The 15,000-nt window shown below is 35.0% G+C and overlaps 1 protein-coding gene across 2 annotated transcripts in view; it reads right to left on the bottom strand.

Annotated features, from left to right (window-relative positions):
* sens (senseless) overlaps window positions 1-15,000 on the bottom strand; it is an 81,471-nt gene that overhangs the window by 36,873 nt on the left and 29,598 nt on the right. The window contains exon 1 of one of the 2 annotated variants that reach the window (XM_067083316.1): window positions 3,738-3,980. The exons of the other annotated variant lie outside the window; for it this stretch is intronic. Within the exon in view, the coding sequence (XP_066939417.1) occupies window positions 3,738-3,867 (130 nt within the window). The 5' untranslated portion in view covers window positions 3,868-3,980. Of the gene's footprint in view, window positions 1-3,737; window positions 3,981-15,000 lie in introns of those variants that run through there. 2 annotated transcript variants of the gene reach the window in all.

Genomic DNA, 15,000 nt, shown 5'->3' on the forward strand with positions numbered 1-15,000 from the left:
TGTTGTGCACAATAAGGGGTAAAGATCTGATGTATACCTTTAAATCTTCCCTGTTACGGCCTCAAGCCAAATAAGACCTTGAGGCTAGTCTCTCTCTCTCTCTCTCTCTCTCTCTCTCTCTCTCTCTCTCTCTCTCTCTCTCTCTCTCTCTCTCTCTCTCTCTCTCTCTCTCAGGAGGAGACCTGCTGGTGGCCTAATGATGTCCCCCCTGCTTTTGGGAATAAGATATATTGTGAATTTCTTAGGTATTTTGTCATACGATTTTGTCTTCATAATTCTTTTATGAATTTTATTTATAATCTTTTGTCAGTTTACTGTAAGCTGTAAATATATGCTTGAGAGCAGTATATGTTTATCAATAATATGTATTTGTATGTATATGAATATATATATATATATATATATATATATATATATATATATATATATATATATATATATATATATATATATATATATATATATATATATATATATATATATATATAAAATACATACATATATCCATACATATACACTGTATGTAGAATTTTATGTAGAAGAATAAATCCCAAAGCAGTGAAAGCATACCTCAAGAAGTATTGCGTAAGTATTATCATTCTTGATCCCCCAAGAAATAAAAGCGCCTGCCTCTCTCTCTCTCTCTATCTCCCGTATTAGATTTTTTTTCTCTCTCTCTTTCTCGTTCACCAGCTGCCTTATCTATGCACTCTCCTGCACTCCAGCTGTTTGACTGAACTTCCGCCCGTGCGCCAGCATATATATACCCACACACGCACACAAACGCACACATCTCTTCACGCCCACACGCATCTACCCAATGGCGCCCGCATTGCTAAAGGCGCCTACCAACTGGCTAGCAAGATATACACACTCACTCACATACTCACACACTCTCTCTCTCTCTCTCTCTCACTCTGGCTCACACACACTCACCTTTGCCGCTGCAACCCATCTGTTTCCATTGAAGCTCCTTCTACTTCTCTCTCTCTCTCTCTCTCTCTCTCTCTCTCTCTCTCTCTCTCTCTCTCTTTTTACCACTGTCAATACCACGTGGGAGAAATGTGCTTCTTCTCTTTCTCTCTCTGTCTCTCTGTCTCTCTCTCTATGTAATGAAAGAGCAAGGAATTATTTCATCAGATACCTGTTAAAGAATAGATATGAAAAAGGAATTGAGATTTGAAAAACCTTACAATAAGAGAAACTGATAATATAATCAGGAGTTATTAAAATGTCAGTACTACTGGAATATTTAAATGACAGCACTTGACGAAACTGAATAAAAACAATGGAAGGGTTACGGAATGAGATAAACCAGAAATGAACACATTAAAATGACTCAATTTTTCAAATTGACTGAAACAAAAAGATAAACAGAAACAAGTAATGAGATTAAAATGACAGTACTTTGAAGGATTTAAAAAAGCCGATGAAATGACAGTACTTGTGGTGATTAGGTAATTACGTAAGAGTGACAAAAATGACAGTACTTGAAGGATCACTAGAAACAAGTAACGGGGTTAAAAGGAAAGTACTTTGAAGGAGTAAAACCCCAATGAAATGACAATACCTGTAGTAACAAGTAATGGGATTGAAATGACAGTACTTTGAAAGATAAAAAAAATGCAATGACAGTACTTGTATGACTGGATAACACAATGACATAACTACAATGACAGTGCTTTAAGGATAAGTAGTAACAAATAATGGAAATGAAATGACAGTACTTTGAAAGATTAAAAAATTCTTAATGAAATGACAGTACTTGTAGTGATAGGGTACATAAGTAAGCTGACTACAATGACAGTATTTAAAGTTAAAGAGAAATTACTTAATGAGGTATTTACAATGAAAGCATTTGCACTGAATGAAACACTATGGATTGGAATTATTTCTTTGGATGAATAAATAAAAGAAAAATAAATAGGTAAAAAAAAAAAATATATGAAAACTTGTGGACTGACCATGAGTTGGATTAGGTTAGGTAAGGCTAGGTTAGGTGGGTAGGTTAGGTTAGACTGAAATTGCAATAGCTTTAAAGGATACTAAAAAAAAGACTGAGATAATAAGATAACTAAATATATAAAATAAATATATAAAAACTTGAGTTAGGTAAGATTAGGTTAAGTTGGGTTAGGTTATGTTAAAATCGCAATAACTTTAGAGGTTGTTAAAAAAGGAGACAATAAGAAAATAACCACGAAAATGACAAATGCAGGGAATAGAGGAATAAAGGAATGGGAGATAAACATAATGGACAAGAGTGTAATCAAATGCAGTTGAAATAAGAGGACACAGATAATAAAAAGGAATTGAATTGGGAATAGGTGGAAAAGAAAATAGACAAGAAAAGGAAGTAAAAATCACGAATAAGTGAAAAGCAGAATGAGGAAATGGAGACCTATATGGGCAAATATTAAAATAAATTCAGGATGCAGACATGAAAAATATAAAAGCATAATTCCTATTGGAAAACTCGAGCTAAGTTGGAAAATGAAATATTATAAACATGACACTTTTCAAAAGGCGAAAAGAGATTTAATATCGAATGAGAGACAATTGCTTTTTGCAAACAGGACCTAACGCCAGAGATATTAATAATAATAATAATAATAATAATAATAATAATAATAATAATAATAATAATAATAATAATAATAATAATAATAAGTCTACATTTATTCATATGTACACATATTTAAAGATAAAACTGTACAGATTTATCTCTAAATATAAGTACATATACATAACTGTGGATTTGTTTCTCCCTTTTAAGACTCATGCTACTATGAGTATTTTTTTAATAATAATAATAATAATAATAATAATAATAATAATAATAATAATAATAATAATAATAATAATAATAATAATAATAATGTGTGCTGACAGTATTAAAATATAGAATTTTGATTAAAGAAAATCCTTCGTCCAGTTTCACACTGAAATACAAAAGCAAAAAAAAAAAAAATTACAAAAATTTTGCAAGGCATTACTCAAGTCTTTGTAACAGATTTCTCCATGAGACAAGAGACTCTCATTGCATAACGGCCCCCATTACGCAATGGGTGATGCCCCATTACATGAAGGATGTGCCCATCAGGGTCAGTCGATCGAAAGCAAGTCTGTGTTCCACCAGAAAAAAACTTTTAATCTCACCAGTCATTCACCAGTACTTTGAAAGTCACAAACACTTCCGTACTTCATGGAGAGAAACAGCACTTTCAGTCGAAAAGCAATTTCGCGAGAATCACCACCAAAAAAACGCCGTAATTTCGCGAGAATCATCACCAAAAAAACGTAGTAATTTCGAGAGAATCATCACCAAAAAAAAGTCGCAATTTCTCGAGAATCACCACCAAAAAAGTTCGTAATTTCGAGAGAATCACCACAAAAAAACGTCGTAATTTCTCGAGGACCACCACCAAAAAAAGTCGTAATTTCTCGAGGACCACCACCAAAAAAAGTCGTAATTTCTCGAGAATCACCACAAAAACGTCGTAATTGCTCGAGAATCCCCACCAAAATAGTCATAATTTATCGAGAACCACCACCAAAAAACGTTGTCATTTCGCGCGAAGCACCACTTTGCGTCACTTGGCCCCCAAAATCACTTTTGGGAAGCGCTTCACTCATTTCACATTAACGAAAAATTTAAATGAGAGTGCAGGCAATACCCATCCACCGTCAATTAAGAAAAAAGTGCCCTAAATATTCTTTTTGTTATTATTATTTACCATCGTCTCCTCTCGAGTAATCTCGACTTCTCCTTCTGGGTTCTCCGCTTTCGTTGCTTCTAGTTCCTCCTCCTCCTTTTCCTCGCTGTCCTCCGCCGCCGCCTGTCAGTTCCAAGAGCGTAGGTCCCATGCTGGTGCCTTGAGGAACTCCACTCGGTATCTATTTGACTCTTTTATCAAGGAGCCTTCGCTCATCTCTCTCTCTCCGCAGAGGGCAGGTGGTGGTGGTGGTGGTAGGAGGGGTTTTGGAGGGGGGAGGAGGGGTAGGAGGGGGAGGAGGACAAGAAGGAAGAGGGCGCTAGGAAGCAGGTGGGGTGCGGAGGCAGGCATTAGGGGGGGAGGTCAGGAAGACGCCAGGGACCAGCATGTTATACCTGCCACCATCTCCTCACCATCCCACTGCTGCTGCCACCAGCCACCTCTACCACCACCAAAACACCGTCAGCAGCGGCGGCAGCAGCAGCAGCATGTCCCAGCAGAAGCAGTAGGAACAGCAGCAGTCAGACGGGGCGATGCGGGATCCAGGAGAGAGAGAGAGAGAGAGAGAGAGAGAAAGAGAGAGAGAGAGAGAGAGGAGAGACGTCAGTTGGAAGGCGGGTCCCTTCGACATATGACACGCGCGCGTTTCTCTATCTAAGTCTCCTCCTTTTCTTCGCTCTTCTTCTTCTTCTTCCTTTTCTTCTTCTTCTTCTTCTGCTAGTCTCTCTCTCTCTCTCTCTCACGTCCCTCAAATGCAAAATAGCCTCACAAAAAAATATATCTAAACAAGAGATGACTTTCTTTGTCACCAGCAATCATGATCGTCAGATCATTTTCCTTCGTCGCAACCTTCCGTCGTATTTTGATCTTGAACGCATTCAGTCCTTCTTTGTTCTTCTGCTCTCTCTCTCTCTCTCTCTCTCTCTCTCTCTCTCTCTCTCTCTCTCTCTCTCGATTCATCTTCCACTCTTCATTATTCTCTGTTAGCAAATTCACTTGCATTTTCCTCCGGGCACAAAGATTCAAGGTCCTCTCACACTATTTCCGTTTGGAGCCAAAATATCATCAGCTACATCACTACTGTCTTCTCTTTCTTCTTCTCCTTCTCTGACTTCTTCTTCTCCTTCTTCTTCTTCATCTTCTTCTTCTTCTTCTTCTTCTTCTTGGTCTCAAGAATGGAATCCTCTCATGGAAGGCGATTTAAGCCCTAAAGACAAAAGACTGTTTTTCCTTTGAATTTCTTCTCCTTCTTATCTTTATAACTCGTCTCCTTCTACTTCTTCTTCGCCTTCTTCTCCATCTTCTCCTTCTCCTTCTCCTTTTTCTTCTCCTTCTCTTCTTCTTCTTCTTCTTCTTGGTCTTAAGAATGGAATCCTCTAGTGGAAGGCGATTTAAACTCAAAAGACAAAAGACTGTTTTCTCTTTGCATTTCTTCTCCTTCTTCTCATTCTTCTTCTTCTTCTCTTCTTCTTCTTCTTCTTCTTCTTCTTCTTCTTCTTCTTCTTCTTGGTCTCAAGAATGGAATCCTCTCATGGAAGGCGATTTAAACTCAAAAGACAAAAGACTGTGGTTTCCCTTTGCGATCAATGAACGTAGCATATGATTCTGTTCGTCACAGAAGAAGTTCTTGGTTCATTCATTGAATTATTTCTGTTCCTCACGAGTGCTTTCATTCTTCAGTGAATTGTTTCTGTTCTTCACGAGTGAAGGAGGATAAAGTGAAGGATAAAGTTTTTATCCTAATTAGACCGACTTCCTACATTTCTTCTTGAAATGACATTGCTTGCAATTTTCTCTGAGATGACTAATATGTGATTTGCTGATCGGCTATAATTTTCTCTACTGTTCTTTTGTCTTCTTGTCTTTTGTGATTTTGTCTTTTATATAAGGACATTGAAATAGACTGTATTGAAACATGTTTAGGCTTACTATTCTATAACTTATTCCCACTAAGGAGATTATTTTTTGTTACCGTAAATTGCACAGAATCTGGACCTTATTAAGTTATATTGCTATACTAATTCTTTTACTCTTTTTGATGTATATATATATATATATATATATATATATATATATATATATATATATATATATATATATATATATATATATATATGTATGTATAAAAACCTGGTCCTAATATTAAACAATGCTTCTTCTGCAGGCAATAACTGATCTACATACATCATAAGAATGGCAATTTATTGTAGTTTGTACTAATCATTTCTGTTAAGAGTACGATAACAATTACAATAATTCATCTTGTTATTATCAGTGATAAAACGAGGTATCTAGGCTATCTCTCTCTGTCTCTTTTTTTCTTTTTAATATCTATGTACAGTATATATATATATATATATATATATATATATATATATATATATATATATATATATATATATATATATATACATACATACATACATACATACAAACTATGGAATGAACTAAATTCCGGGTAAATCCAGAAAAGATTTACGATAATTTACAATAAAAGAAAAATATTTCATGAAACACAAACGGGAGTTACAGTGAACATTAAGTCACAATTTATACACCTCTTCATGCACATTCAATTCTCGCAGAGAGAGAGAGAGAGAGAGAGAGAGAGAGAGAGAGAGAGAGAGAGAGAGAGAGAGAGAGATTCATGAATTCCACACATGCCATGATAGCAAGTACGGCACACACATATATATATACATACGGCCCCCAGTATATCACACGCCCGTGCACGCAAAGGGGAAATTCGCGTGTGTAGGTGTATTAACACCCTCCCGAGTTTGTGTTTACACTCTCTTATCGAAGGAGAGACTCTCTCGATTGTTTACTCTGTTTGTCAATAAGTGGCTGCGTGTTTGCCTTTTACGTAAACAAAAACAAAAAAATTCACGTGATTGCTTCGGTGATCTGAGTAATGGTTACGTGCTTTTTTGCCTTTGTTAACTTTATTAATAATAATAATAATAATAATAATAATAATAATAATAATAACAATAATAATATCGTCGACGTGTAAAACCTCTGAGGAACAAAGGTTCAGGATGACATTATAAGCATTGCTAAATTTTTTTGTTTGTTCAAATTCCATCTCTCTCTCTCTCTCTCTCTCTCTCTCTCTCTCTCTCTCTCTCTCTCTCTCTCTCTCTCTCTCTCAAGAAGAACCATGGGTAGAATGGTCAAATAAATAATCATGCACACATATACGGCATATATATATATATATATATATATATATATATATATATATATATATATATATATATATATATATATATATATATATATATATATATATATATATATGTGTGTGTGTGTGTGTGTGTGTGTGTGTGTGTGTGTGTGTGTGTGTGTGTGTAAGAATGTACAATGTACCAAGAACAGACGATTATAATGACGCAAAGGCGTGAAAACATAAAAAAAAATCCAGTGAATTTAAAGATTCCCTTAGATTAAAATTTTTTTCAGAGAGAGAGAGAGAGAGAGAGAGAGAGAGAGAGAGAGAGAGAGAGAGAGAGAGAGAGAGAGAGTAAATATATACAGTATATATATGTATATAATATATATATATATGTGTGTGTGTGTAAGCGTTAAAACGCACGTGTAAGAATACGTGTATACTGTATGTGTGTGTGAATGTACGTGTGTGTGTGTGTGTGTGTGGACAGTAATTAGCTGGGTCAGAGATAGGACAGGTGGCGACTGCGTTATCCGCACCCCACCTGTCGCATGGCCCGGGTCGTCCCTCCCCTCCACCACCCCTACATCCCTCCCCCCCTCCAGGTAAGGGGTGCCCAGCTTCTTGCATTCAGGCCCGCACATCTTGCCCGCATCTCTCTCTCTCTCTCTCTCTCTCTCTCTCTCTCTCTCTCTCTCTCTCTCTCTCTCTCTCTCTTGCAAGGGACCGTTAGGGGGTAGCCGTGTGTGTGTGTGTGTGTGTGCGTGTGTGTAGAGAGAGAGAGAGAATGAATTTGAATATCTTTTTCAGGATTCATTGTTGGTAAGACTTGTATTGTAAAAGAAGTTGTTTATATATATATATATATATATATATATATATATATATATATATATATATATATAAATTTATATATATATACAATATATATACACACATATACATATACTGTATATATATATATATATATATATATATATATATATATATATATGAAAAGACACATTATATCTTTATACAAATTTTGCTTAAAACTCCTACGGAAAACTGTACTCCCAATTGCAACATTTATTTACGGTGCATTATTTTTTAGGAAAATACCGGAGCCCCAATATATACATTTCTGAAAGTAGTGGTGAGCCGAATTATGCTAAAATCACAATTTAGAGGAAATATTAAATATTAATAAAATTTCAATTAGTCTGGTTGTCCGTTAGTCTTTAAAATAGCATTGAATTCTGCCAGGGAAACTGAAAATTGGTTGGATAATATTACATACCAGATTCGCACATTCATAAACAAACAATGAACAAAAATGTATGAAATAGTTGTGCTTCTAATAAGAAATAGGTCATCCAGAAAAAATGGGTGTCAAGCATCAATTAAAATAATCTTCAACAATTGTAACATGGTACCGTATTGCAGATTTATAACAAACAGCTATGCATGTTTGTGTCAAGAACCTGTAATTCATGCAGATATAAAGTGTTCCAGGAAAATATTTTAATAATAATTTATATATATATATATATATATATATATATATATATATATATATATATATATATATATATATATATATATATATATATATATATATATATATATATATATATATATAAATTAAACGTGTACCTGCGCATGCGTGCAAACTCGTCTCAACATTTGCCCACCAGGAATACAAAGCTAACCAGATTCTCCAACCCTACTCCCAGCGAATCCGTTTTGCACCCCGTCGAAGCAGCTTCTGAACGAGGGAGGGGCCCCTTGCTCGCCACATGGTCCACCATTTGACCGTGACCTTTCCGGCTACGGCGGGGTCACGGGAAACACCCCGAGGACGCTCTTTTGCAAGGTCATGCAATTGTAACTTGCTATCAGCACCCGTTCTGGCTCGAATCCCCTAGCGCTTTGTCGCGTCGCGGATCGCGGCCGCGTTCATGAGGTGTTTCTCGCGGGCGCTCGTCAAGGTCGGGGCGTTTGGACGGTTGTGCGCGGTGTAGATGTGAAGAGCTTACGGTCACATGAGCTTAGGTGTAGATATGTGTTTATTGCGGTAGAAACATCGGGTGTTCAGCGCGTTTCGGGTGTATATGAGAGCAGTTAGGCAGTCTAATGTTACGTATTAATTGTGATAGTGTTATATATACACAAATATGAGTATATATATATACAGTATATATATATAATATATATATATATATATATATATATATATATATACACATATATATATATATTTATATATATATACATATGAGTATATATATATATATATATTTATATATATATATTTATATATATATATATATATATATATATATATATATATATATATATATATATATATATATATATATATATATATATATATATATATATATATTAACTTTATCACATACACAATTGTTCTGTGTGTTAGTAGAATTACTAAAGGACCTCATTCAAACTGGATGGTATCTAATATTATATACCATCTAGTTTGAATGAGGTCCTTTTAGTAATATATATATATATATATATATATATATATATATATATATATATATATATATATATATATATATATATATATATAGGTGTACTAGTCAAGAAACAGGGCGTAGAGCCAGCAACTTCATTCCTAAAACTCCCTGAGAAACTCCACCCCCACAACAACAGAGCACTTAATCTCGAAGCACATCAAGCAAAATTAACCCCTAAATGCCCATAGCAGATGGGCGATTATGGTAGATTAATAGTCTCATCAATCAGACACCAGAGAGAGAGAGAGAGAGAGAGAGAGAGAGAGAGAGAGAGAGAGAGAGAGAGAGAGAGAGAGAGAGAGAAGCTTTTAACATAAAGAGGAAAATTAGTGTGCCGTTTGTTGTTTGACTAAGGCGGTGGATGGCGGGGTGACCCCCCTGGCGTAATGCGTTTCTGGGGTTTTGCGTTATGCCTGATTACAGTCAGTATTGCTGCTATTTGGTATGTATATACATACATACACAAATACATAAAACCTTTAGGAACTCAACCAAATAGCAGTAATACTGACTGCAATCAGGCATAACGCGAAACCCCAGCAACGCATTACGTCAGGGGGTTACTCCACCCGCCATTAATTTTTGCTCTAAATTTGCAAGGCTAAGGCCTTTTCAACCAAGGCTTAAACCACAATTTTTCATCTAACTCCTACGTACACAACACAACGCTTACTCATCTGAGGCACACTGAATTTCCTCATGAGGAAAGCCCAACCACCCTTACTCACCCACAAACACATCCATATATTAGAACTTAAGTACAGGCGTAAACCCGTCACGTACACGTACGTACTCGACTAGGATGGGGGAAAAAAACCCATAAACTATAGGGTTATGGGGTTAAGGACGATGATCATTTGAGAAAACCCACGCAAGACTCAGACAAGCCTTTTTCAAAATTCATGAAGCCATGGGGCTAATTTCCCATGATGAATACGCTCTTTATTACTGACAGGATACCGAGCAGAGAGAGAGAGAGAGAGAGAGAGAGAGAGAGAGAGAGAGAGAGAGAGAGAGAGAGAGAGAGGGAGAGAGAGAGAGAGAGATGAAATTCCTTTTATCTTAAGTACAAAATATATTCTTGTTGAAATCTTCATAGGTAGATAGAAACTACCCGTTAAATTCAACAATTAGAGAGAGAGAGAGAGAGAGAGAGAGAGAGAGAGAGAGAGAGAGAGAGAGAGAGAGAGAGAGAGAGAGAGAGAGGAGAAGCTTGAGTAATCTTTTTTTAGACAACTCTGTGCATGAATTTAACGTTTAATTCATGTGGAGAGAGAGAGAGAGAGAGAGAGAGAGAGAGAGAGAGAGAGAGAGAGAGAGAGAGAGAGAGAGAGAGAGAGAGAGAAATTGAGTAATTTCTTGGCCAACTCTGTGCAATGAATTTGACGTGAAATCCACGAGAGAGAGAGAGAGAGAGAGAGAGAGAGAGAGAGAGAGAGAGAGAGAGAGAGAGAGAGAGAGAGAGAGAGAGAGAGAGGAAAAATTTGAGTAATTTCTTGGCCAACTCTGTGCAATGAATTTGACATGAAATCCACGAGAGAGAGAGAGAGAGAGAGAGAGAGAGAGAGAGAGAGAGAGAGAGAGAGAGAGAGAGAGAGAGAGAGAGACGCATGTTTGGTTAAACGTCAGGAAAAACAATTCTCCCTGGTTCCCTTTTCAATAACAAATGACCCAGGCCTAATTTGCTGGTGGGCAGCCTTCGGCATAATTGCCAGTGATGGAGAGCTCAAGACATTAAGCCAGTGACAATTAGGCAATCAAATTAGGCAATCATATTTAGGCAATCAGAAAGTGGGCGTTGCCGTAGATGGCAGAAGGTTGGAAAACCTGAATTTCATTTCAAGCTAATGGTCGAGAATCAGGGAAACGAAATTAGGAAGGAAATTTAATATGACAAAATTTGTGAATATTCTTTGCAAATGAATTTTAATACGTTCATGGATGTCCATCATGCAGTTCATGATTGTTATTTATATTTTCTTTTAAATTTACTCTATAGAAATAATATTAAACTTTTGGTTTTTGTTTCGTGCAGAGTATGCAGTGAAATGATCTTATGCTATGCTGGCCTGTTAGATATTTCAAATATGTTTGATAAGTACTAGTATATATATATAAATTATATGTACACACACACACTCACATATATATATATATATATATATATATATATATATATATATATATATATATATATATATATATAGAGAGAGAGAGAGAGAGAGAGAGAGAGAGAGAGAGAGAGATATAGAGAGAGAACGTTGTTGTACCATTTAACCTCCTAATGGCAAAGGTCCCTTATAAAAAGAGTTACGTCTGTGTTAGATCGAAGATTCATAATGGTTTCCTCAGCAACTAAATAATGATGACTCTTATGTACTCCCCCTCCCCCTTTATACCCCTGTTATCACTCCTTCTCCCTCTCTTCCCCCCCCCATACCTCCTCCCCCCTCCCCACCCTCTAATCCAATCCAAGACGTCCGGAATCCCATGAATATTTCATGAGGACCATTTGACCAATGGGAGTCAAATTCGTGTTTGTTTGAGAAAACGGGATTAATAAAACTACTGTTATTAGATTTCTCTCTCTCTCTCTCTCTCTCTCTCTCTCTCTCTCTCTCTCTCTCTCTCTCTCTCTCTCTCTCTCAAAATACACATGAGAATATGAGGAAAGAATGTATTCTATTCTGAAATATGTCTTTACGTTAATATGAAATTGACTGCAGTTATAAAGGCTGTTCAGTTATTATTGAAATATTATTTGCAATATAAATATAAATATATTAGTTTATTTGTCGAAGTTTCTTCCTTTTGTAATGCATATTGAATATTTTACACTTGAAAGAATCCTGGGATGCATATATATATATATATATATATATATATATATATATATATATATATATATATATATATATATATATATATATATATATAATATATTATATATATATATAAATATAAATATAAATATATATATATATATATATATATATATGTATCTATATATATATATATATATATATATATATATATATATATATATATATAACAATCACTTCATGAGGTAATTTATTTTTCTTTTTTAATAACAGGTATCTCCTCTATCAGTATTTCCCATTACCTTCTGTAACTTCTTCCAAATGAACACCATAATATTCTTTGGAAGCTTGAATTTCAAGTCAATGGCCCATGTGGTGGGCTTGATCGATATGAATAGGGTTCATCTTCTGAATAATAATAATAATAATAATAATAATAATAATAATAATAATAATAATAATAATAATAATAATAATAATAATAATAATACGATACTATTAGCGCTTCCGGTGAAAAGTCACATAAATCTACGGAAACAAAACACCACCTTTCAAAAACGGTCTATTAATTATTAAAATAAAATAATCACAAGAAACTGCAAGTTTAATCTCTCCTCCTTATTTCTTCCTCATAGAACGTAGAAAAGCAACACCTTACCAAGACACGCACACACACCTACACTTACACCCTTACACTTACACTTACACAAACACACACACACCTCACCTACACTGTGCACACAAATGAATACAAATATTATCGAGCGAGATCGTGAATATTTAATCTTCGCCGTAATACCTTTCTGTGTGACCCTTCGCTTCGGTTCAAAGGCCCGCCCATCCACAGTCATTCCCCCTACGATAACCCATCCCCACTTCCACAACCCCCGCCCCATTCTACAATTCCTAATCCCTTCACGCTCCCTTGTCCCCTCCTTGTTTAGGGGGCGAGACCCCCCTCCATCCTTTTCACACAGTAGTAAACATGAACGTGATGATTCTTATATATATATATATATATATATATATATATATATATATATATATATATATATATATATATATATATATATATATATATATATATATATAGAAAGAGAGAGAGAGAGAGAGAGAAAGAGAGAGAGAGAGCATGCACTCCCTGTTTTTGCTACATAAATTTCCGTGTCATAATATTTTCAAAGGTATTTCTTTCTGCAAATCAATTAACAGTCCTATCCGTTTAAAATATTCCAGTAATAATAATAATAATAATAATAATAATAATAATAATAATAATAATAATAATAATAATAATAATAATGCATAAAACATCTAATCTCAGCCACCTTTCAGATTTCGACCTTTGGAATAAATAAATGGAATACAGTCACTTCCACAGAATTCGAGAGAACAACGCTCAAAATAAGAACGCTCGAGAGAATAACGCTCGAGAGAATAACGCACGAGAGAATAACGCTCGAGAAAATAAAGCTCGAGAGAATAACGCTCGAGAAAATAACGCTGAACACAATATCGCTCGAGAAAATAACGCTGAAGAGAGTAACGCTCGAAGAAAATAACGCTGAAGAAAATAACGCTCGAAAAAATAACGCTGAAGAAAATAACGCTCGAGAGAATAACGCCCGAGAAAATAACACTTATTCTCCCTTCGTGAGTAACGTTTGCTCTCTCGGCGTGGAGGGAAGGGGGGAGAATTAACGCATACAAAATTCAACAGGGCAAATGCAATGACTCCAGATTACGCCTTGGCTAAACAGTAAGAGTCTTATGAGGCCGTCCGGAGAAATGAAAAGGAGAGAGAGAGAGAGAGAGAGAGAGAGAGAGAGAGAGAGAGAGAGAGAGAGAGAGAGAGAGAGTATTCCCGTTTACTTTGAGACTTTCGAGACATTTTTGACGTTTTCTATGTGATTGACAATGGTATCTGGAATGGGGGTATTTAACCAGGGACAGTTTTTTGAAAATTTAAGCTGGGAATTTGAATTAAAAGTTTTTTGAAACATTTTTTTTAATTTAATCCCTTCAGTGCTCTGGAATATTATGAGAATTTAAATTGTAAATTTAAATCAATGTTTTTGTTTTTTTGTTTTTAGTTTACTTCCTTCACGGCTTTTTAAATTATTATTATTATTATTATTATTATTATTATTATTATTATTATTATTATTATTATTATTATTATTATTATTATACATTTAAATAAAAAAAATTTTATACATTTTATTTTTACTCTCTTCACTTCTCTGGAATGAGATATTGTAAATTTAGTTTCTCAAATGTTAGTCCTATTTTAGTTTTCAGGAGAAGTGTGTGGTCTTTTTTTTTTTTTTTTTAACTAGGGCCATTTTTTAAAAATTTAAATCAAAAACTTAAATAAAATTTTTTTACATTTTATTCTTATTCTAATGCCTCAAGGTCCTATGTGGGGTCATCGAATTGTATAAAACCGAAGTAAGAAAAATCACAGATTTCTTTATATTTATCTAACCACGAAACTCTTTGCCTTCTGCAAACACCGGGTCTTGCCAAAATTAAACACTAACTTAAAAGCTGTGATTGCTTTCTCTACGGGTTTCGTGATGTGTGTGTGTGGTTGTGTGTGTCCGTGTGTATGTATATGCGCATGCATGTACACAGGGGCTTTCGTGACCTCCTGAATGAGAGTTATAAAAATTCATAGCCTAATAAGAAGTGGTAGAGAGAAACAATCTGTTCGCTAAACGTTAATTTCTTGTCAGAACGTAAATCTTTTTCTGTGTACA

This window comes from Macrobrachium rosenbergii, chromosome 40 (assembly GCF_040412425.1).
Source record: "Macrobrachium rosenbergii isolate ZJJX-2024 chromosome 40, ASM4041242v1, whole genome shotgun sequence".
Classification (NCBI taxonomy): domain Eukaryota; kingdom Metazoa; phylum Arthropoda; class Malacostraca; order Decapoda; family Palaemonidae; genus Macrobrachium; species Macrobrachium rosenbergii.